The sequence below is a fragment of the Salvelinus sp. IW2-2015 genome, linkage group LG6.1 (assembly GCF_002910315.2).
Source record: "Salvelinus sp. IW2-2015 linkage group LG6.1, ASM291031v2, whole genome shotgun sequence".
Classification (NCBI taxonomy): domain Eukaryota; kingdom Metazoa; phylum Chordata; class Actinopteri; order Salmoniformes; family Salmonidae; genus Salvelinus; species Salvelinus sp. IW2-2015.
Window position 1 is genome coordinate 28,763,790 of NC_036845.1, and position 24,638 is coordinate 28,788,427.

General features: G+C 41.9%; 2 protein-coding genes across 3 annotated transcripts in view; one reads left to right on the top strand and one right to left on the bottom strand.

Annotated features, from left to right (window-relative positions):
- Window positions 1-297: 297 nt before the first annotated feature.
- On the bottom strand, window positions 298-17,387 carry LOC111965395 (pre-mRNA-splicing factor RBM22). Its single transcript, XM_023989570.2, has 11 exons — window positions 17,270-17,387; window positions 13,702-13,755; window positions 13,575-13,604; window positions 12,010-12,142; window positions 3,517-3,617; window positions 3,233-3,405; window positions 2,819-3,019; window positions 2,500-2,664; window positions 2,224-2,312; window positions 2,003-2,131; window positions 298-881 (listed from the first exon to the last, which is right to left on the bottom strand). The coding sequence occupies exons 1-11, from the start codon at window positions 17,321-17,323 to the stop codon at window positions 745-747; spliced, it is 1,266 nt and encodes a 421-aa protein (XP_023845338.1). The 5' UTR covers window positions 17,324-17,387; the 3' UTR covers window positions 298-744.
- Window positions 17,388-19,299: 1,912 nt separating this feature from the next.
- Window positions 19,300-24,638, top strand: part of LOC111965397 (bifunctional heparan sulfate N-deacetylase/N-sulfotransferase 1) — an 89,685-nt gene continuing 84,346 nt past the window's right edge. For both annotated transcript variants that reach the window (XM_023989574.2, XM_023989575.2), the window contains exon 1: window positions 19,300-19,460. The gene's annotated coding sequence lies outside the window, so the exon portion shown is untranslated. The remainder of the gene's footprint in view (window positions 19,461-24,638) is intronic.

The following is a 24,638-nucleotide window of genomic DNA, read 5'->3' on the forward strand; positions in this document are numbered from 1 at the left end:
GCCAACTTARGACTTCTGAATCAATCAACAGTTCATTATGAGAGTTGAGCCCAGGCAAAAGAGGGCCAGTTGAGGGGAGAAGTGATTTGTCACTCTTCTTCCGTCTCATTTTTAATCAAAACGCCCTCTCTTCCTTAGCCCAACTCCCCCATTTCCCTTACCACTTGCCTCCCTTCTCTACCACTCCCATCATAACCTTTCCTTTGGCTCCCTTCCCTCTCTCCTACCATCACACTTCCCACCCCCCGTCTGACTTCCCCTCTGTTCATAAAGGATTGATATCGATTGCTTTAAATGTRAATGATAGAGAACTTGTTTTAATGGCAGAAGTGGACAACAAAACATTACAATAATAAACTGAATMATTTTGTGGAAAATTAACATTGTATCAAAAATCAAAAAACAAATCCATAATATGAATGAAAATCAACAGGTCTAAAAATTGTCCTTTCAAGAGGCTGCTCTGCACGATGCTTGGTACATTTCAAAAATTCCTCCATTCTGATCTTGTAAGTCTCAATACACTGATCCATGACATTTTCTAATACCCTGGTGAACCTCAAAGTAAGATGACATTGCCACTGGATGCTGATCTAAGGTCAGTTTTGCATTTCTCCCCCTAATTATGATGGTGAGGATTGGGGGAGGATAAGCTGATCCTAGACCTGTGCCTAAGAGAACCTTCTGCCCAGGGAAATGATCTCAACTAGAGATGTTTGGCATAGCGAAGTATCGCCATGGCAACTAGTCGCCATGGCGGGCAGCGTGAGCACCCATGCGCTGGGGGTCCTGGGACGGGTAGTGGATGTGTCCTGGGGGTCTCATGCCCATGGGAGGAGGGGGACCCATCGAACCCATGTGGAACATAGGAGCGCCAAAACCTAAAGGTAAAAAAACACAACATAAATGAACGAGGCACACATTAGGTGTCACATTGTCTGAGCGCTAGCTCAGTGACATACTAAACTCAGCAAAAAAGAAAACGTCCTCTCACTGTCAACTGCGTTTATTTTCAGCAAATTTAACATGTGTAAATATTTGGATGTCTTCCCTGTAACGCATAGCGTTAAGATTGCCTGCAATGACAACAAGCTCAGTCCGATGATGCTGTGACACCGCCCCAGACATTGACGGACCCTCCACCTCGATCCAACTCCAGAGTACAGGCCTCGGTGTAACGCTCATTCCTTCGACGATAAACGCAAATCCGACCATCACCCCCGGTGAAACAAAACCGCGACTCGTCAAAGAGCACTTTTTGCTAGTCCTGTCTGGCCCAGCGATGGTGGGTTTGTGCCCATAGGTGACATTGTTGCCGGTGATGTCTGGTGAGGACCTGCCTTACAACAGGCCTACAAGCCCTCAGTCCAACCTCTCTCAGCCCATTGTGGACAGTCAGCACTGATGGAGGGATTATGCGTTCCTGGTGTAACTCAGGCAGTTGTTGCCATCCTGTACCTGTCCACCAGGTGTGATGTTCAGATGTACCGATACTGTGCAGGTGTTGTTACACGTGGTCTGCCACTGCGAAGACGATCAGCTGTCTGTCCTGTAGCACTGTCTTAGACGTCTTACAGTACAGACATTGCAATTTATTGCCCTGGCCACATCTGCAGTCCTCATGCCTCCTTGCAGCATGCCTAAGGCACGTTCATGGAGATGAGCAGGGACCCTGGGGCATCTTTCTTTTGGTGTTTTTCAGAGTCAGTAGAAAGGCCTCTTTAGTGTCCTAAGTTTTCATAACTGTGACCTTAATTGCCTACCGTCTGTAAGCTGTTAGTGTCTTAATGACAGTTCCACAGGTGCATGTTCATTGTTTATGGTTCATTGAACAAGCATGGGAAACAGTGTTTAAACCCTTTACAATGAAGATCTGTGAAGTTATTTGGATTTTTACAAATTATCTTTGAAAGACAGGGTCCTGAAAAGGGGACATTTATTTTTTTGCTGAGTTTATAAGTATGGCCAGCATTTTCCAGGGTGACAAAGGTGTGACTGGTACCTGGAGGTGGTGGGTTGATGCCGGGCGGCGGGGGCAGAGAGATGTTYATGACATTAGGAGATGTACCAGGGTCCAGATTGAAGTAGTTAATGGGAGCGTCTTCTTCCAGAGCAGGGGGTGGGGGGAGAGCTGTGGGAGAGAGAAGACAGTCAGAACAGGAACACAGATAGGCTCACACTCACACACAGTCTTTCAAAGCCTCCCAGACATCAGACACTTACCCCCAGGCAGTCCTGGCACAGGGTCTAATCTGGTTCCCATCTCACTGACCCCATCCTGGAAGGCCTCCTTCCCTCTGGCTGCCTGAGACCTGGAMAGTCATAACACATTAGGGTACACAGTGAGTAGGGTGCACGGTTGCATGGAGACCAAATATAAAGCCTCCCAAATATGTTTGCCYTGCCCTTTCTACAAGGTTGTTACCATCTGGCTAGAAAGGAAGGACTTACAATACATTCTCCTCCTTTCCTCATAACTGGTAAGCTTTGACCTCTTACCTGCCCCACTTGACGGTGAGCCTGCGTCCGTTGATGATGAGCTTGTTGAAGGACTTCTCTGCAGCAAGCTCAGCTGCCTGCCGTGTGGCAAACTGGATGAAGGCACACTGCTGCCTCTGGACAATGGTGGTGGTCCGGATCTCCCCAAACTGATAGAAGTGATTCCTGTAGAAACACAGACACACAACGATTGAGGGAACAATTTCCCAACTGCGTCACAGATCATTCAAACTGACTAAAATAATTTGCAATCCTGGTATGATATTTTGGAAAAGCAAAAAAAAGTTCAAATCAACTGACACGATAATCAGAACCCTACCTCAGCTCTGCATCTGAGATGGTATCTCCCATCCCCCCTACATAGAGTGTGGTGATGGTCTTGTCCTCAGGCGTGTCCAGTCTGGGCATGGTGGAGGCCCGTTTCAGCAGCTTGTCAGCCACAGGGTCATTGATACCATAGTAACGGTCTTTAATGTTCTGGTCTGCCAGGGGATCGTCTGGGTCTGTGGGCTTCTCGTGCCTGATGGTGCGGAGAGAGAGTGTGCATGAGAAGGAATAAAGTTCTCCCCAGACAATGTAGGTTGATTTCTTGCTCAACAGCACCACCAAGTGAAATGTCATTACAAATCACAGACAGGAGGGGCTGTATCTATATAGTCATTGGACTGTACACACACGACCCAACTGTAGCCCTTATAAAGAGATAGAGCTATCTTTTAGATTGCGCTCTCACCTATAAGGACACTCCTCTCCTCTCTTGCACTCTCCCTTCACCCAGAAGGAGCAGATGTGGGGTCTGTTCCTCTTGTAGTAGGGCGTAGTGCGGGCCAGCTTCAGCAGCATCTCACTGGAGCTGGGGGCCTTACCCAGCAGCCCCACTGGCCGTGTCCCATCAGAGTTTCCTATCTGAGGACAAAGGGAGTCAGGGAGATAACCCCCCCTAACAGGGATAAAACACTGGAAGTTGAATTTGTGAACACAGAAATACAAGGGATGCAGCCGTCTCTCCACACATACCTCTCTCTCAGCGTTCTGTGTGTAGTACTCCTTGTTCACGTCTGACTTCGGCACGTCATCCTTGATGTCCAGCCCGGTGTCTCTGACCTGGATTGGCAAACCTGTCGATCACAGACGTGTAAATGTCTTGGATTCGGTACTGAATGGGGACTTCAATAAGGGTTTTCAACCTGGGTACTTTTTATGGGTTCGGTTCTGTTTCGGCACGCTTTGGTTTTCCATTTMAAAATGTAACCGATGTAGGTTTGAACATTGTTACAGAACGTTGCTGTAGCTCAGGGTTTCCCAAATTCGGTCCTGCCGGKTGATGATTTAACAAAAGCGCATTCGTGAAAAAAGCACTATCATTGCACAAAAGTACCTAACCATAAACATCAATGCCTTTCTTAAAATCAATACAMAGAAGTATATACACTGCTCAAAAAAATAAAGGGAACACTTAAACAACACAATGTAACTCCAAKTCAATCACACTTCTGTGAAATCAAACTGACCACTTAGGAAGCAACACTGATTGACAATAAATTTCACATGCTGTTGTGCAAATGGAATAGACAAAAGGTGGAAATTATAGGCAATTAGCAAGACACCCCCAATAAAGGAGTGGTTCTGCAAATTGGTGACCACAGACCACTTCTCAGTTCCTATGCTTCCTGGCTGATGTTTTGGTCACTTTTGAATGCTGGCGGTGCTTTCACTCTAGTGTAGCATGAGACGGAGTCTACAACCCACACAAGTGGCTCAGGTAGTGCAGCTCATCCAGGATGGCACATCAATTAGAGCTGTGGCAAGAAGGTTTGCTGTGTCTGTCAGCGTAGTGTCCAGAGCATGGAGGCGCTACCAGGAGACAGGCCAGTACATCAGGAGACGTGGAGGAGGCCGTAGGAGGGCAACAACCCAGCAGCAGGACCGCTACCTCCGCCTTTGTGCAAGGAGGAGCAGGAGGAGCACTGCAAGAGCCCTGCAAAATGACCTCCAGCAGGCCACAAATGTGCATGTGTCTGCTCAAACGGTCAGAAACAGACTCCATGAGGGTGGTATGAGGGCCGACGTCCACAGGTGGGGTTGTGCTTACAGCCCAACACCGTGCAGGACGTTGGCATTTGCAGAGAACACCAAGATAGGCAAATTCGCCACTGGCGCCCTGTGCTCTTCACAGATGAAAGCAGGTTCACACTGAGCACGTGACAGAGTCTGGAGACGCCGTGGAGAACGTTCTGCTGCCTGCAACATCCTCCAGCATGACCGGTTTGGCGGTGGTCAGTCATGGTGTGGGGTGCCATTTCTTTGGGGGGCCACACAGCCCTCCATGGCTCGCCAGAGGTAGCCTGACTGCCATTAGGTACCGAGATGAGATCCTCAGACCCCTTGTGAAACCATATGCTGGTGCGGTTGGCCCTGGTCCTCCTAATGCAAGACAATGCTAGACCTCATGGCTGGAGTGTGTGTCAGCAGTTCCTGCAAGAGGAAGGCATTGATGCTATGGACTGGCCCGCCCGTTCCCCAGACCTGAATCCAATTGAGCACATCTGGGACATCATGTCTCGCTCCATCCACCAACGCCACGTTGCACCACAGACTGTCCAGAGTTGGCTCATCAGGAGCATGCCCAGGCGTTGTAGGGAGGTCATACAGGCAAGTGGAGGCCACACCATATGACCTCATTTTGACTTGTTTTAAGGACATTACATCAAAGTTGGATCAGCCTGTAGTGTGGTTTTCCAATTTAATTTTGAGTGTGACTCCAAATCCAGACCTCCATGGGTTGATAAATTTGATTTCCATTGATAATTTGTGTGATTTTGTTGTCAGCACATTCAACTATGTAAAGAAAAAAGTATTTAATAAGAATATTTCATTCATTCAGATCTAGGATCCCTTTATTTTTTTGAGCAGTGTATATATATATATATATAATTTTTTTTTTTAATCTGCATATTTAGTTACAAGAAATTCATGTTAGCAGGCAATGTTAACTAGGGAAACTGTGTCACTTCTCTTGCATTCAGTGCAAGCAGAGTCCAGGTATATGCAACAGTTAGGGCCGCCTGGCTCGTTGCTAACTGAACTAATTTGCCAGAATTTTACATAATTATGACATAACATTGAAGGTTGTGCAATGTAACAGAAATATTTAGACTTAGGGTTACCACCCGTTCGATAAAATACAGAAGGGTTCCATTTTTCACTGAAAGAGTAAATGTTTAGTTTTCGAAATGATAGTTTCCAGATTTGACCATATTAATGACTAAAGGCTCGTATTTCTGTGTTTATTATATTATAATTAAGTCTCTGATTTGATAGAGCAGTCTGACTGCGCGGTCGGTGGTAGGCAGCAGCACGCTCGTAAGCATTCATTCAAACTTTACTGCGTTTACAGCAGCTCTTAACAATGTTGGAAGCAAAGCGCTGTTTATGACTTCAAGCCTATCAACTGAGATTAGGCTGACATACTAAAGTGTCTATTTGAACATCCAATAGTCAAAGGTATATGAAATACAAATGGTAGAGAAATAGTTGACGTGTCATAATTCCTATAATAACTACAACCTAAAACTTCTTAACTGGGAATATTGAACCAACAGCTTTCATATGTTCTGAGCAAGGAACTTTTTTTACATGGCACATATTGCACTTTTACTTTCTTCTCCAACACTGTTTTTGCATTATTTAAACAAAATTGAGCATGTTTTATTATTTATTTGAGACTAAATAGATTTGTGTATTATATTAAGTTAAAATAAAAGTGTTCATTGTTCATTCAGTATTGTTGTAATTGTCATTACCACAAATATTTAGATTAAAATATTTAAAAAAATACATTGGCTAATTAATCGGTGTCGGCTTTTTTAGGTCTTCCAATAGTCGGATGAAAAATCATAAATCGGTCGACCTCTAGTTGACAGTACATGTCAGAGCAAAAACCAAGCCATGAGGTCAAAGGAATTGTCCGTAAAGCTCAGAGACAGGATTGTGCCGAGGCACAGATCTGGGGAAGGGTACCAAAAAWAATTCTACAGCATTGAAGGTCCCCAAGAACACAGTGGCCTCCATCATTCTAAATGGATGAAGATTGGAACCACCAAGACTTTTCCAAGAGCTGGCCGCACAGCCAAACTGAGYAATCGGGGGAGAAGGGCCGTGGTCAGGGAGGTGACCAAGAACCCGATGGTCACCCTGAAAGAGCTCCTGAGTTCCTATGTGGAGATGGGAGAACCTCCCAGAAGGACAACTCTGCAGCACTCCACCAATCAGGCATTTTTGGTAGTGGCCAGACGGAAGCCACTCCTCAGTAAAAGGCACATGACAAAAGGCACCTAAAGAACTCTGACCATGAGAAACAAGATTCTGGGGGCAACGGTTCACCTTCCAACAGAACAATGACCGTAAGCACACAGCCAAGACAACACAGAGTGGCTTTGGGACAAGTCTCTGAATTTCCTTGAGTGGCCCAACCAGAGCCCAGACTTGAAACCTATCGACCATCTCCGGAGAGACCTGAAAATAGCTGTGCAGCGTCCAACCTGCAAAGACAAATGGGAGAAACTCCCCAAAAACATGTGCCAAGCTTGACGCGACATACCGAAGAAGTCTCAAGGCTGTAAACGCTGCTTCAACAAAGTACTGAGTAAAGGGTCTGAAAACTTTTGTAAATATGATTTCAGTTTTTTATTTTTAATAAAGCTGCAAAAAAAATTTTTTGCCGGTTTTGTGTGTGTGGATTGAGGGGACGGGGGGGGGACGATCAATTTCAGAATAAGGCTGTAACATAACAAAATGTGGGAAAAGCCAAGGGTTCTGAATACTTTCCGAATGCACTGTATGTATATGATGGTGTGTATAGACATTATGGACAGTATATGAACAAAAAAAGTATACGGGGGTAGTTATATAGGATGAGTCTTAACTAGAATATAGTATATACACATATGGTGTGTAAAACGGTTTATAAATATTACTTAAGTGACCAGTGTTTAATGATTATGTACATCGAGCATCAGTCACTAAGGTGAAGGGTTGAGTACCAGGTGGAAGTCGGTTAGTAACAGACTAAAGTTCAGGGCAAGGTACCGTGCGAATCTCAATTCGCCTTTGGGACAACGACTCCCACTGTCAGGACTGAGACATATACAGATCTCTGGCTGGAGTCAAATTTCTTTACACGGACGAGGGAGCGAGCATGATGCTCGTGGAATTGCACATCCCATGTTATGTACACTGAGTGTACGAAAGATTAAGGACACCTTCCTAATATTGGCGTTACACACACCCCACCTTCCGCCCTCAGAACAGCATCAAWTCATCGGGCATGTACTCTACAATGTGTCAAAAGCGTTCTACAGGGATGCTGGCCCATGTTAACGCCAATGCTTCCCACAGTTGTTAAGTTGGCTGGAAGTCCTTTGGGTGGTGGACCATTCTTGATACACACAGGAAAAATTGTTGAGYGTGAAAAATCCATCAGCGTTGCAGTTCTTGACACAAACCGGTGCACCTGACACTTACTACCATACCCTGTTCAAATGCACTTAAATATTTTGTGTGGCCTATTCCCCCTCTCCATGTCTCAAAAATCCTTTAAACTTATCTCCTCTCCTTCATCTACACTGATTGAAGTGGATTCAACAAGTGACATCAATAAGGGATCATAGCTTTCACCTAGACTCACCTGGTCAGTCTATGTCATGGAAAGAGCAGGTGTTCGTAATGTTACTCGGTGTAAGTGGTAACGATGAGTCGAAATCCACAACTTAAAATTAGGCTTTCTGACAATTTATTTTATTTTGAGTGTTTCACATAGCCAGCCACGCAGTCGTGGCGCATAGAAGGCTATTTACTGTGCGTCGATTGATTACTTATATCGCCCTCTCTAACTTTAAGCAACAGCTGTCAGAGCAGCTTACTGATCACTGTACACAGCCCCTCTGTAAATAGCACACCCAACTACCTCATCCCCATATTATTTGTTTTGCTCTTTTGCACCCCAGTATCTCTACTTGCACATCATCATCATCTGCACATCTATCATTCCAGTGTTGATGCTAAAATGTATTTATTTCACCTTTATGGACTATTTATTGCCTTACCTCCCAAATCTAACTACATTTGCACACACTGTACATATATTTTTTCTATTGCGTTATTTACTGTACGTTTTTCTATCCTATGTGTAACTCTGTGTTGTTGTTTTGCCGCACTGTTTTGCTTCATCTTGGCCAGGTCGCAATTGTAAATGAGAACTTGTTCTCAACTGGYCTACCTGGTTAAATAAAGGTAACAAAATAAAAAAACTGAACAGTGAGTGTTGACCAGTTTAAAATAGGTGCTGAACTGACTGAATAAAATCAACCTCCTATATCGCTTTGCCATTCATAAATCATGCAACGTAATTATATGTCCATGGTATYGCATCGGGACAAGTAAACCAAAGGATTTCCTAGGTTTCCTTTCCTAGGATGTCGGGGGTTGCCAGGCAGTGACGCAAAAGTGAGTGACTCGTCAGTCAGTGTACCTTGTCGAATCGGTGAGAGAGCCATTAATTTGGCTATTTAATTTGCATAGGCTACTGGTAGGCCTAGGCTTTTGGGTGATTATCTGCAGATAACATTTGATGAAKATGGTGAATCATCACTGCAGGAACAATAGGTAGTGGAGCGCCTCATTCTGGTCCAAATATGAAAATTAGGGAACCACATTTCCGAAGAGGCAACCAGAATGCCCATCTGTGCGTGTGGTGCGCACGTCTACCACTTTGTGTAGGCGTTAGCGATGATGCTAATGAAAACAGTCTTCTGTTAGAAGAAAAAGCTTTCCCAAAAACCTTCTCAATTAAACGTTAACTACAAATCAGCCTATGCTTACACGGCAGAATGATACGATTATATTAATCAATCCAGTGGGTATATGTTTTGCAAACTCTACCATCACATGCACTACAAAAACACTGCTAAAAAGCCTAGGTGCCCACTTGAATTAAAAGGGTAACTACACCCATATCAAAAATTCTCAGGTTTTCCCCCAGACATCAAAAGTGGTCTCCTGATGTGGTTTAAGCATTGTTGTAGGCTTAAACAAAAATGAGATGTTCTATCTATTAAAAACATTTTATTTTGAGATCAAAAACATGGAAAAACAAAACCATTCATTTTGCAAAAGATGATCAATTGTAACATTTTAAATAAGACTTTAAGCTCAACAGAAGACAGGTTGAAATGTTAAAAAAAAAAAAAAGTTTTAATATTCCTTTAGAAATAATGATCATATATGCCTAGACAATATCCAAAACGACTAACAGCAGCCTACACAAGACACAAGGGATCACCTAGATTCAGCTGTGTGCCAATTTTCTTGAGCGATGGTCGTGGGGGGGGGGGGGGGGGGCACATAATACAAAATATATTTTAGAATGCAAATTGACCGCAAGAAGCCTAAAACAGATAATATTTTACTAAAACAGAATCATTTCAAACCTTAATTACTTCTGGGAACACTGTACTGCGTAGGGCGGAGTCTTTCGGATGGGACTTTTAAAAACGGGTGTCCTGAATCTTTGTGGTCATTCAAAATCACATGGCACTTATTGTAAAGAGTAGTGGTTGTTCACCCTGGGTCATGGCTAAATTCCAAACCTGGCCACATTCCATCATGGCCCCTAATCATCACCTCATCCAATGGCATATATCACTCCACACCTCTCCACCCGATAGCTGATATGTGGTGAGAGTTCTGGGGCAAAAATGGTCACCATATTTTATTTCACCTTTATTTAACCGGTAGGCAAGTTGAAACACGTTCTCATTTACAATTGCGACCTGGCCAGATAAAGCAAAGCAGTTCGACACACAGAGTTACACATCGAGTAAAACAAACATACAGTCAATAATACAGTAGAAGAATAAGTCTATATACAATGTGAGCAAGTGAGTAGATGGGAGGTGAAGGCAAAAAAAAGGCCATGGTGACGAATTAAATAACAATATAGCAAGTGAAACATCGGAATGGTTGATTTGCAGTGGAAGAAAGTGCAAAGTAAGATATAAATAATGGGGTGCAAAGGAGCAAAATAAATAAATACAGTAGGGAAAGAGGTAGTTGTTTGGGCTAAATTATAGATGGGCTAGTTAAGGTGCAGTATCTATGAGCTGCTCTGACAGCTGGTGCTTAAAGCTAGTGGGGAGATAAGTGTTTCCAGTTTCAGAGATTTTTGTAGTTCGTTCCAGTCATTGCAGCAGAGAACTGGAAGGAGAGGCAGGCCCAAAGAAGATTGTTTGGGGGTGACCAGAGAGATATACCTGCTGGAGCGCGTGCTACAGGTGGGTGCTGCTATGGTGACCAGCGAGCTGAGATAAGGGGACTTCACCTGCAGGGTCTTGTAGATGACCTGGAGCAGTGGGTTTGGCGACGAGTATAAGCGAGGGCAAGCCAATGAGTGTACAGGTCACATAGTGGTGGGTAGTATATTGGCCTTTGTGACAAAACGGATGGCACTGTGATAGACTGCATCCAATTTATTGAGGAGGGTATTGGAGGCTATTTTGTATATGACATCACCGAAGTCGAGGATTGGTAGGATAGTCAGTTTTACAAGGGTATGTTTGGCAGCATGAGTGAAGGATGCTTTGTTGTGGAATAGGAAGCCAATTCTAGATTTAACTTTGGATTGGAGATGTTTGATGTGAGTCTRGAAGGAGATATGTCACTGAGGTGGGTGCTAGACATTGAAGGTGGATGAGGTGAATTTTCCCTCAACTATGTAAGGCGCTTGATTACCTCCGTTGGTAGAAAAGTGCTATATAAATCCAATAAATTATTAGTATACAATGATATCTCTATTATGCATGGGAAWACTTGGGAACAGATTTCCGAAACTATAATCACTTMGAGCTGATTTCCTGTTCCTGTTGTTTTAGTCTTATGTCCCCCAAAAAAATATATACAGCTCTGGAAAAAATTAAGAGACCACTGCAAAATTATCAGTTTCTCTGGTTTTACTATTTATAGGTATGTGTTTGGGTAAAATTAAAATGTTTGTTTTATTCTATAAACTACTGACAACATTTCTCCCAAATTGTCATTTAGAGCATTTATTTGCAGAAAATGGCAACTGGTCAAAATAACAAAAAAGATGCAGTGTTGTCAGACCTCAAATAATGCAAATAAAATAACTTCATATTAATTTTTAAAACACAATACTAATGTTTTAACTTAGGAAGAGTTCAGAAATCAATATTTGGTGGAATAACCCTGATTTTCAATAACAGCTTTCATGAGTCTTGGCATGCCCTCCACCAGTCTTTCACATTGATGTTGGGTAAATTTATCCCACTCCTAGTGTAAAAATTCAAGCAGCTCAGCATTGTTTGATGGCTTGATCACATTCCAGAGGCTTTCAATGGGGTTCTGGTCTGGAGATTGGGTTGGCCATGACAGGGTCATGTGGAAAACACTGAATAAGGTAGTACAGGTTAGGCATCTATGAATTATATGACGTACCGTACTCCAGGTCAAGCAGACAGGTCTGACAGACGTTCTTCATCTTGCTGCAGGTCTGACACACCTCTGTCTTTTTGAAGCGCATCCTCGTTCCTGGACACCAGCGGAACACAGTGAAGGGGCGAGCACAGATCTGAGGGGAGGAGAAGTGGAGAGCACAGAGTTCAGTGTTTCTGCTGCAGTCATTTAGCTGTGGTGCTACGCTTCTTACATCTGCAAACAGCTAGTTTGCATTTTCTTAGCAAGTTGGGCCTAAATCTTGTTAGCCGCTAGGGTTGCACATTTTGGGGAATATTCAGAAGTGGAAGCTTTCCGTGGGAATAAACGGAAATATATGCAAATTACTATTAATACCATTTAAAATGTAGATATTTGCATTGGATATATTTACCATATCATATGGAGACAAACACAAACCTTATGAGTAGACAATTGCAAATGATTAAATCCTTCCAATAAAAAATAACTACGAATGGAACCTTTATTAAATGAGTTGACTCTTCACATGGGATGATTTCACTGAACAACAAAAGAAAGGGAATATTGAGTGATCCCCAATGATCCTTCGCATTTCCCAAAAACATTTTCAACATACAGTTGAAGTCAGAAGTTAACATACACTTAGATTGGGAGTCCAGAAAGCATGTAGTCATTGGCTCAGACAGTGTAGTAGCGTGGCCTCAACAGCATCTCATTAGTGTGCAAGATCTTGATAATCAGCTGTACATGTGATGGAAGAGTGCACTGTGCATGCAGAGGGTTGCAATTCCAATTTAATTGGGGATAGTTTAACCAAAATATGCCACAAGACCTATAATTGCCTTGTGTATCCCACAAAAAAAGTTTCACTGTTATAAGCTAACTTTTTTGACGAATTTCAGCAAAATTCCCAGGCTTAACTTCCCATGGAAAATTTCCTGACTCTTCACAACCTTATTAGCAGCTAATGCTAATCGCTAGTTAGCTGGCTAGCTAATACATGTACCGAGAGCAAATGTAATTAGCTATACAGTCTGATAATACCAGTGATGGTTTATACCYAAATCAGCATGTTGTTTGTGCAACAGTATCTTCTAAATCAAAGAGGAATATGCAAAGCATGAATACGTTAGCTACATGAAGTAGCTAAGAGAAAACATTCAATGTAGCCAAAGATTATAGGATCCCCTAGGAAACACTTAACACTGGTTCCTACCCTGTCACAGTAACTCCTCCCTGGCATTTTCATTCGCTGTCAGTCCAAACACTGTATTCGAAGYGCCCACTATTATAAACTAACTACAGAATTAGAATCATCATTCTATTTCCATGATTCCAACAGTTGGATTGAGACGCATCCAATGCAAAAAAAATCTATTACAGTGACAGATTTTTATGGGGATTTTTTATAATGCTAATTAGATTTCCTCTAGCCATAGAAATAGACTAGGGGGTTAAACATGRCCATTGAACATAGTGGCAGGGCCCCATGCAATATTTCAAGATATGAAGAACATTTTATTCACTGAATACTGCGCTTCCTATATTGCATAAGAGTACTAAACTGGAATAATGAATTATATTACCTTGCATTCTTTCCCATACTTCTCTTTGCTCTGTTAAAGAAAACAYGAGTATAAAATTGAGTATTCTGCAGCAAAAGTTTGAATTTCAAATAACAMGTGCAAATACAAACTGGAAAGATAAACTCACCATGCGGATGTATGGATTTTCCCCCAAACATGTCTGACACAGAATTGGGAAATCCTGGAGGAAAATACAAAAAGGTTAACTAAAACATAAGTGCATCAAACAYGCAGCCATCCCGGTCTATCGTAATAACAGCCCCTCGTGGTTTCTCTGGTCACAAGCTACACATTCTCACACATTTCTTGCTTGACCCAGTGTGTACTCTGGCCATATGCTACAAGTAGCACCTACTTTACCATCTGTTGGAAGATGTGGTTTCAGTCAAACTTCTAACCTTTCAGGTCTTCAATATCAACCACCTCATCAGAAAGCCTAAATATAAGCATCTCCTGAGAGCACAAATTTCCTGTGTGAACTCTTGGGTTGCAGGGTTCACACCCAAGAGAGAGAGTGAGTATTTTATTTTACAAGTGTTTGGGTTAGTTTGAGTTAGTATTTTGATTCTAATGTAATAGGCTAATATTTCTGGAGGATCTACAAYGACAAGAGTATTCATACAAAATTAAGTCTGATGTATGCGGGCCAGACCTATTAGGCCTATATGGGAACTGGAGGCAYATAGAGAGAAGTTGGGAAAAGAGAGTATTGTCCTCCAAAGTCAACCCAGAATACTATCTGTGCAACCTGACAGTACTTCTCATGGCTGGTTGATGTGTCAGGTTGCTTTCGCGTAACCGGTTGTAACTGAACCCTTAAAAGATAGGGCTCAACATCCTTACAATTCATACACTGCCAGTTCACATGAGCCTGTGCTATTCTGACTATGTGATGGTTATTGAGGGATCCCTTTTCCTCTGACTGTCCAAGTCGTGTGTACATATTAGTCAATATAACTTTATAACTATATCTCCCATGTCTCTAAGTTGATGTGCACAATGGGACAAACAAGCACAGCTGAACATATAAAGAATTGACGTGTGCCAGTCGAGGGAAACCTTTGTGTCAAATTGCGGCGTTTTTTTTTWATCGTTCTGAAAACTGTCCAAAATCCAGATATTTTTTAAATCACTGAGATATCTTTAACAGAGCCCGAGTTGTGAGCTTTTAAATATGACTTCAGCCAAAAAGTACAAACTGAGAAAACATTCAAATATCGCACTACATTTTTTCCCTTCACATTTCACTTAAAAAGCACCAACACTCAGCTTGATTGTTTCAAGAGATTGTCGCTATATTTATTCTTTTTAAACTGCATTTTCTGGTATTGTTTGCATTAAATAATCATTACTAGAACAAATTATTCTACTTTACAATAATAGACAGATATATTTGAATTGAAGCCAAATATGTAAATGTTATATTTCCGTCTTTTTTATACATTTTCAATAATTCTTTTTCTCATTATGGGGTTTTGTATGTAGATTGATGAGTTAAGAAACTTTAATCCATTTTAGAATAAGGTTGTAACGTAACAAAATGTGGAAAAGGTCAAGGGGTCTGAATACTTCCCAAATACACTATCCACCAGCTTCGTTGGCATTATCACTTAACCCCCTCCCCATGGTTAATATACAACGGTTAAGGGCTGTGTCCATGCACTCCGTATTGCACATAAGAACAACCCTTAGCTGTGGTTTATTGGCCATATACCACACACCCCCCTCGGACCTTATTGCTTAAATATACCACAGCTTTCAGACAAAAAGCATTCAGGGCTTAAAACACTCAGTTTAGAGTGGCCATGTGAAAACCAGGCTTCCCAAAAAAACATTTTTTGTATTTTTATTTTTTAAATCTTTCATAATTTTCCTACAATTCACAAGAGGCTGAAAGTATCTCACAGGAGAAAGCATCCGAGATAGCAAAACAGCACCCCTCTGTCTTTCTACGTGTAGGCCATGTATCTGATGCTGTCTGATCCAAATGAGGAGGACATTGCTGCCACCTGTAGAATTGAAGTCAAGGGAAGCCAGTGAGCATCTGGCCTCTTTTGCCMAAAAATTAAACAAGTTTTAAAAAAGTGCCAATCAGCGTTGAGCCAAACTGAGCGAGCTCAAATGTGAATGGTCCAGGCGCACCMAAAAAAAGTGTAAAGGGAAACCAGCTTGGATTTGGCGTCACTCCTATCAAATCCCATTGAGCGCATATGTCATTGACAGAAAAACTGGAATTGTTGCACCTAATTGTGCTAAATTTGCCATGGATAGAGATAGGGATTTGTACTTGCAGTTTTACTTAATTCTCCATACGGGCCAATGATTATAAAGGGAGATTCTGATTCAACCATTAATTCAAATATTGTTGTGACCCTGGCCTGAGAGGATGGAAGTTAAATATGTACAGTAGTTAGATGTAGAAGGCTAATGTTAACTAGCTAACGTTGCCCATGAAGTTAGGCTAGTGAGCAAGCATTTTAGCCAGGTAGCCTAGGACAACAAAAAATAAATGTAGTTTGTCAGAGTGATAGACCGTTTTGTCAACATGAGAGGATGGCGGCATTGGCGTTTCTCTACAAGTAGGGTGAGTGAACATGCGTTGCATGAACGCGCCACACACCCACACAGAAATCTGAACCATGGACAGTCACATCATATTTAGCTTACTTTGATTGGACTAAATTGTTTTTGTTATCCTTTAGTTGTCACTGTATTAGACTAAGCAGAGCTGATTTGATTATGTTCAAATGTTGAAGGTGAAATGGTGCTGGAATAGTGGAGGCAGCGGCAGTTCTTTGCGACTTGCTGTAACTGTGGTTCTAAATCAAATCCAATGTTATTTGTCACATGGGCTGAATACAACAGGTGTAGTAGACCTTACAGTGAAATACTTACATACAAGCCCTTAACCAACAATGCACTTAAGAAAAAAAGTGTTAATAAAGTATTTACTAAAATAAACTGAAGTAAAAAATAAAATAAAAAAGTAAAAAAATATTAACATTTAAGGAACAACAATAAAATATCAGTAGAGGGGCTATATAGAGGGGGTACCGGTAGAGTCAATGTGCGGGGTCACAGGTTAGTCGAGCTAATATGTACATGTAGGTAGAGGTAAAGTGACTATGCATGGATAACAAACAGTCTATGACTAGGGTGGCTGGAGTCTTTGGTAATTTGTAGGGCCTTCCTCTGACACCGCCTGGTATAGAGGTCCTGGATGGCAAGAAGCTTGACCCCGGTGATGTACTGGGTCGTACGCACTACCCTCTGTAGCGGCTTGAGGTCGGAGGCCGAGCAGTTGCCAAATCAATTAGTTGTCTTATTGTCTCGGCCTTTTTTAGTCATATATAACACGGTGGCTAGCATATGAATTAACAGGGGGGTGGCTACCCCGGTGATTGTACCCACGCACCGCTACTGCCAGTTTATAACACATTTAAACAGATAAACCAAATACTATTAATTACCCCTTTCACCTGTGGCTAAACGGATTCTAGTTGGCTAGTTATCTAGCCAACTTGCGACACAGCCATGCTTGCGCTACTAACGTTCGCTAGTTGACGTTAGCCTTTGGTAGCAAATCATGATTCACATACTGAAGTATTGGCAAAGTGAAATTAATTATGACGTTAGTTTATGGCATCATGTTAAATGTTAAAATATACACATTATTTCTACGATTTAATACTTACCGCGTCTTCCCAATTCTGTCTGTTGTATGTGTTAGCTCCTAGGGACGTCGCCATTTTTGCTTGTGGTAGTAAAACACAACCATACCGCGCATGCACCGCCCCGACAATGAATTCACATCCCACAATGCAACACGGCGCATGCTTCTTTTCATGACATTAACCTCCTATTTTATTTCAATAAAAAAATTATAAATATGAAAAAGAAACTAATTAATCATTATGCAACTATATTAATGAATATCTGGAATTAATTGACGATGTGTGTGTGTGTCTATTTATTCTGATTAACTCTCTTACCAAGTATGTAATAGTTTACTCTGCATGCTATTAGCAGCAGGCCCTATGCGCCTGGTTTTGGAAAACCCCAATTAGCACATTGGAGCCGTAGTTGGAGGACGTTTCAGATTAGGGATGAACACTAATGGAGTCATAACACCCTAACGTTTATATAAGGTCGTGGAAGAGGCTCTCTGCTGAGACACCACATACAGGGATAAGAATAAATCTACAAGCCTAGAGGCTGGAGTATTCTGCTTGGCAGTGCTAAGCACAACAGGCAGGAGGTTGGGTTGAGACATAGATGGGGTCAACTCTGTACAAACCCAGACTGTCAATTCAGGAAATATGTTGTTTGAAATTCATGAAATTGTGAATTTTTTCGTAAGAGATTATGGGTCATTAYTTTGATGAATTTAAATTCATTTCCTGAACTGATTTGAGTAGTTGACCTCTAGGTTGAAGACCTTGGTTGATCTAAACTCTGGACTTGGATGTTGTTCAGATAAAGGCAGTCATGTCCTCTCCTGCCGTGAACTGGCTCACCTATCACTGGGTACAGCAGACTCCTGTTTTTTCACATGGCACAGGACAGCCACGGTCCCTCCCTCAGAACACATCAATATAGTTTTTAATTATGTTCTCATCCGACTACCTCGGTTTATTTATCGATTGCCCCTGTGGCCAGGGCGGATTTTAAATGCCTGATATACTCCCTCATTTAGCCACAGGACACACATAGTATTGACTGAGGACTGCGTCTGCTTCATTTTGGGGAAGACAAAGACAATAAAGTTAAGTCTCTCAGTGTTGACTTCCTTGCCTGTCTTGGACTCCAGATTAGTTGTGTGATGTTACACCCCTTGCCCCCCGTCATGAGATCTGGGTGAGACAGGCAAATCTGTTTGAAGGACGGCTTCGTCCCTCCAAAATCAAATTACAGGCCGCATGTGTCTCAAGSTCAGATGACATACATGTGTGGTGACTTTATTCCCGTGATAACTGATCCTGATTCAGTTTTACATTATTTGCTTGTTCAGGGGGATAAAGGGTTTGGAATGAGACATCGGTGTTCAGACAGACACTTGTTATTAGCCCCTCTCTGTTTTAGAGAGAAAGAAGAAAGGTGAAGCCATGGAAACACAGTGTTTCCAGCTATTTATTTGCTTAACCTTCAACTTCAAGTCTCCAATTGAAGTGGTCCTCATTAACTCTCGTATAAAGCAGTATGTTTGTTTTTTAGTCTAGTCTGTCAATGTGTTGTCAGCAACCTTGACAGAGATAAGCAATACAAGTCCACATAAAATGTGATAAAAATGGCAGACTACTTATACTTATTATTACAGATCACATGTTAATCATAGGTCTGCCATGATGAATATTGAATAATGTTTGCATGAATGGTCTTCAATGGTCTGGAGAGCCTCTTGAAAGTAGTGGGGTGACAATGGTTTGAATTGTGTGATTACTATCTCAGTGCTTACTTGGCAAGCAGTACTTGAATGAATTTACAGTATATCACGCATTTTCAACCAATGTATAAATTAATGAACAGGTAGGAACTATTTCTGAACTATTTTTCATCCGTATTACTAAATAAACCAATTAAAATATTTGGTGAACTACTGGACAGACTGTCCAGAAGATGAGCTAAATATGAAATGTAACTATTAATTTAATGAGATAACGCTGTAACCTGATTAGGGACAGTTGATGCCGTGCTGGTGCCCCCTGTCGACCATTGTGGGGCAGTGTTGTATAGCTCTGCAGAAAGAGGGACATTCTGACATTTCTCTCATCAGACAAGTCTGCAAAAACGGGAGAACGGAGCCCGGGTACAGGGAAAGCGAGATGAGGCGTCGTGTTTGCTTTGGTTGAATCCAAGTATTAATTCTACCAGATGCCGATTGAGAAGGTGAGTGTGACAAAGTACATCGTTTTCTGGTGCAAATGTTTTGGTCAAGACGAGCTGATCGCTGCTCAATCGTTCAACTACTAGCTCCGACTGGCTTGCTATCATCCACTCGCCTTGGCGCAGACTGAAAATGCAGCCACAGTTTTGGCCTGAATTTCCCATGAATTGAAAACGAAGCCCGGGTACAGAGTTGAATCTCACAGCAGTTTTTGGCTATTAAATAGTGGTACCAATGAAGGCCATTTGTATGAATTCTAGTCAAAGTTTTCCGCCTGGAATTGTGTCCGGGTGTTTGAATATCTGCATCAAGTAAGTGAAGCCCCGTGATACAACTTCGCACGAGCAAGATATTAACTTATTATTGTAACTTTGTGGCCTGTGAGTATCGTTAGRATTGATTGTAACTGTTCAGTAAGTCTACTTACCATTCTGAATGAGGGTACAGACAGAATCTGAAAACACTGTCGAAGTGGGAAAACAACCTGCTGTTGTCTTCATCTTTTGCAATGTTGCCGATTGGAATTATGCAAGAAAAAGTGTACATATATTTCCTTATTTTTATACCTAAAGATGGAGCACTTTGGACCACGTTTTTTTCTGACTGCACCCAACAATTCATTTTTAATTCAATAACGTTTCACGTGACAGTGGAAAGTTGGTTATGTAGGCTATGTCCCGCTAGGACTGACTGATGTGGAGGGAAGGCAGTAGTGATTAGGCTGCTACATCGTTTGTCTAGAAGAGCCTTCCTTCAAAGTAGCCAACTTCAGTATCTACCCAACATAGAATTTGAGAAACTGTAGGCTACATAACATCATTATGGTGATGATGATATACATGCACATGACTAAGAAGTACAAAGATATATATCATATATACGTTTATAAATGTTTACACATGTTTTTATACACACATTTTCCTATTGAGTCAAATTCAGACAGTTTCCATATAGAGAAATGCCAGTGCATTTTTTTTACGGCTGCTGCTGCTATGTGATCAAATCTCAGCATAACTTCATCCTACTGTGYTATTATAAAGGCTATGTAAGGCTGTTATAAGCATGTTGTAAACATGCTGCTGTGTGGACTAGAATGTAATGTTATTCATGGCTAGTTTAGTTTAGGCTGATGGGAACCACAGTAGCCCCACAACATACCAGTTCTTGTATTTTTCCATGTCAGTGCCCCTCAAAGCCGTGCTCAGTAGTGATGGGTCAGCTCTAAGAGCCGGCTCTTGTAGCTGAACGTTGGGAGCCGGCTTGCATATCAGAAGATCCTAAAATTAAAATTAAGATAGATCCTAAAATTAAGATATGAATAATCAAAATATTTAAATGAATAGAATTAACTAATTCAAAGAACAAAAAAAATCAATAAAGTAATATAGGCCTAAATGCTCAAGCGCACACACATTCGTTCAGACTGTCTGCTCAGACTAACAGCCTCACCTGTTGTTCCTGTCAATCAGACACGCAGTGTCAACCAATGAACCAAAGATGCGTGAGGGAGGGCCGAGTCAACTCACTCACAGTCACACACTTAGCATCCGAGGAGAGAGGAAGGACAACTGTGAAAACAACAGCTGGAAAATGAGTCGGAAGCACGGTAGCATTTGRATGCATTTTAATAATGTAGACTATGTTAGAGCACAGTGTAGAATTTGCCAAAACAAAATCTCATATAATGCCGGTTCTACGCACAACCTACACCGGCATATGCGAACTGTGCACCCGACTGTGAAGTTAGCTGTAGCGGAGCTTTGAGAAACTAGCGGGCCTGCTAGKGATAGTKGTGGAGCCAGCACCTCCACACGTGAAGATGTATCCATCAGTCAAGTAGGCCTACTCTGCGAACAACAGCAACGCATTCTTCTATGGACCAGTTTATGCCAAAGTCTAYGTCTGTAGAAAAACAAGGCCAAATTGATATTGCATTGGCTAAAATGATTGCCACCGATTTCCAGMCATTTTCGATCGTGGAGGACAGAGGTTTTAGAAATTATAGCAATAGTCTAAATCCAATGTACACAATTCCAAACAGGAAAACCCTTTCAAAATCACTTATTCCACAACTGTACGAGAGCACACAGGCTTCAGTGCRGGAAAGAGTCCAAAAAGCTACTGCAGTTTGCCTTACCACTGACTGCTGGACATCAAGGGTAACKAACCACTTCTAACATGTCSGTTACGTGTCACTTCATTGAAGATTTTTCGATGTCTAGCAGTCTTCTGGACTGCTTTGAGTTCAKCGACAGACACACCTCAGAGAAATTGGCAGAAGAACTGTTGAGAGTGGTCAGAGAATGGCAAGTAGATGGAAAAGTGGTCTGTTGTGTTAGTGACAATGCAGCTAACATAACCAAAGCTATGAACATGTCTAAATGGACCCATCACCCATGTCTTGCCCACACAATCAACCTGATTGTAAGAGATGCTCTGAAGGTGATGAAGTCCACTGTGGACAAAGTGAAAGCAGCTGTGGAATACTTCCACAGGAGCACAGTAGATGCTGAACAACTAAAGTCTACACAACGTCAGATGGGGCTGCCTGAGCTGAGGCCTAAACAAGACTGCACTACAAGGTGGAATTCAACATTTTATATGTCGAAGCGGTTTCTTGAGTCAAAGGATGCCATCATCTCTACCCTGGCCATTGTCAATGCACCTGTTGATGCTCTGACCCAAGAGGAATGGGAGGTGGTGGAGGAGGTGTGCGGAGTCCTGGAACCCTTTGAGCAGGTCACTGTGGAGATCAGTGGAGAGAGGTACAGTAAGCAGTTATTACTACATCATTATTTAATCCAGTATTATATATGTATATGAGCAGTWGATGCGAATGTAGTATCAGTAGACAAAACATTAACCTGAACTAATAAGTTACTGTTCTCTCTTTTCAGCTATGTGACAGCCTCAAAAATGATACTCCTGTGTAAGGGCCTGCAGCGAATCACAGCCAGCCTCCAGGGAGAAACAAATGTAACCACAGGACATGTGACAGAGTTGATGGACACCCTATGTACATCAATGGACAGAAAGTTCCACAGAATGGAATATAATCACGTACTATCAGAAACCGCTGCACTTGACCCCAGGTTTAAGAAGTAAGCCTTCAGTGATGCCAGAGATTGATAAGGCTCTTCAAAGAATAACCTCAGCAGCAGGGAGGGACAGCCCCAGCAGTCAGCTGGCTCAGGCACCAGGGCAACAGAAAGAAGAGGGATCAGATGGAGCAGAAGCACCAGCAGTAGTGCCACAAATGTCTGCTGTTTGGATGCTGTTTGACGAGAGAGCAACTGGGGAAGCAGCACGAAGGAATCCCTCAGTAGATGCCATAATGGATGTCTGATCTTATTTGGAGGAGCCCCTCCTCCAAAGATCTGCAGATACTCTGAGCTGGTGGAAGAACAAGGCCTCTGTCTACCAACGGCTTACTAAAGTCATGACAGGGAGACTGCATCGTGGCCACATCCGTTCCCTCTGAGAGGGTCTTCTCGAAAATGGGACAAGTAATTACTGAGAGAAGAAACCGCATCAGCCCCTCGAAAGTGAGGCAGCTTGCATTTCTGAATGCAAATCTCTCATAAAAGCAAAATATGGTCAGCATTGCTGTGTGCTGCTGGTTATAACATGGCAATAAGAGAGAGAAAAGAGGGACCAGWTTAATGTTTTAAGTGAGATGCTGCAGGTTTGCACATTGTYATTTATTTTTCTTTGATATGGTGTGATATTCTATTATTATGTTGTTCAGATTGTATTAGTTTTCAATTGTTACATTTATATGCACTTTGTTTATATACATTAAAAAAGTTATACTTTAAATGCACATGTGTAATAGCATCCTTCTTTTTTACATTTATTTCAATTTGTGGGATGCTGCAGTTTTGCTAATTGTTATTTATTTCTCTTTGATATGGTGCAATATTCTATTATTGCAACGCTCGTCTTCCTCCTCGTCTGAGGATGAGAAAGGATCGGACCAAAATGCAGCGTGGGTTGAATACATAATAATTTTAATAAGACGAAAATACACTTGAACAAACTACAAAATAATAAACGACGTTAACAGACCTGAACTTGAGAACACATAAAACAATGAACGCACGAACAGGAACAAACAAACGAACGAACGAACRAAACGAAACAGTACCGTGTGGTGAACAAACACAGACACAGCAACAATCACCCACAAACAAACAGTGAGAACAGCCTACCTTAATATGGTTCTCAATCAGAGGAAACGTAAAACACCTGCCCCTGATTGAGAACCATATCAAGCTAGTTGAATGAACCCAACATAGAAACACATAACATAGAATGCCCACCCAGCTCACGTCCTGACCAACTAAACAATACTAAACAAAGGAAATAAGGTCAGGAATGTGACAATTATGCTGTTCAGATTGTATTCGTTTTGAATGGTTAGATTTATATGCACTTTGTTAAATTCAAATGTTTAATAGCATTATTTTTCATAACACACCAATGCATTTTTAAATACATTGTGGTTAAGGTAAGAGTATGATTTCATTTAATAATTGAATTAGAATTGTTTTAACACCAATCATAGTCAAACTATCGCAAACTGTTTGACTTGAAAAAAATACAAAACATATTTGTTTTAAAGAGCCCGTTTAGGAGCCAAAAGAGACGTCCCTTTTTGGTGAGCTGAGCCGAACGAGCCGGCTCACTGAAAAGAGACGGAATGCCCATCACTAGTGCTCAGTGTGTGTGTGGGGGGKCCAACCCAGAACCCAGTCTATAGAATAAGAGGGGAACCAGGCAAACTTCCAATACATTAGGTCCACTGACCCTATCCTTCTGCCCCAACACAAGACTGCTGGCGGCACCCATAGACATGCAGTGGCTGCAGTGGCTGTTCCATAGTACTTCATCYTTTGGCTTCTCCCTCTCCATTAGTTTGTCCGCTGTATGCTCTTTGGCCAATTGATTGTAAGGGATACATTCATTAGATGTTTATATAGGATATTTATTCAGATTAGCCTAATGCTGACAATGTCCAATATGTTGAAATTTGATTTCTTGGAACAGATCAACGGAGTGGCATTTGGTACTGACTGGGAGAGTGTCGTAGAAGTAAACACATTTGGACAGTACAACTACAGCACAGCCCAGTATTAGTGACTCACCAGATCATATCAGTAAAACCTAGAGGAAAACCT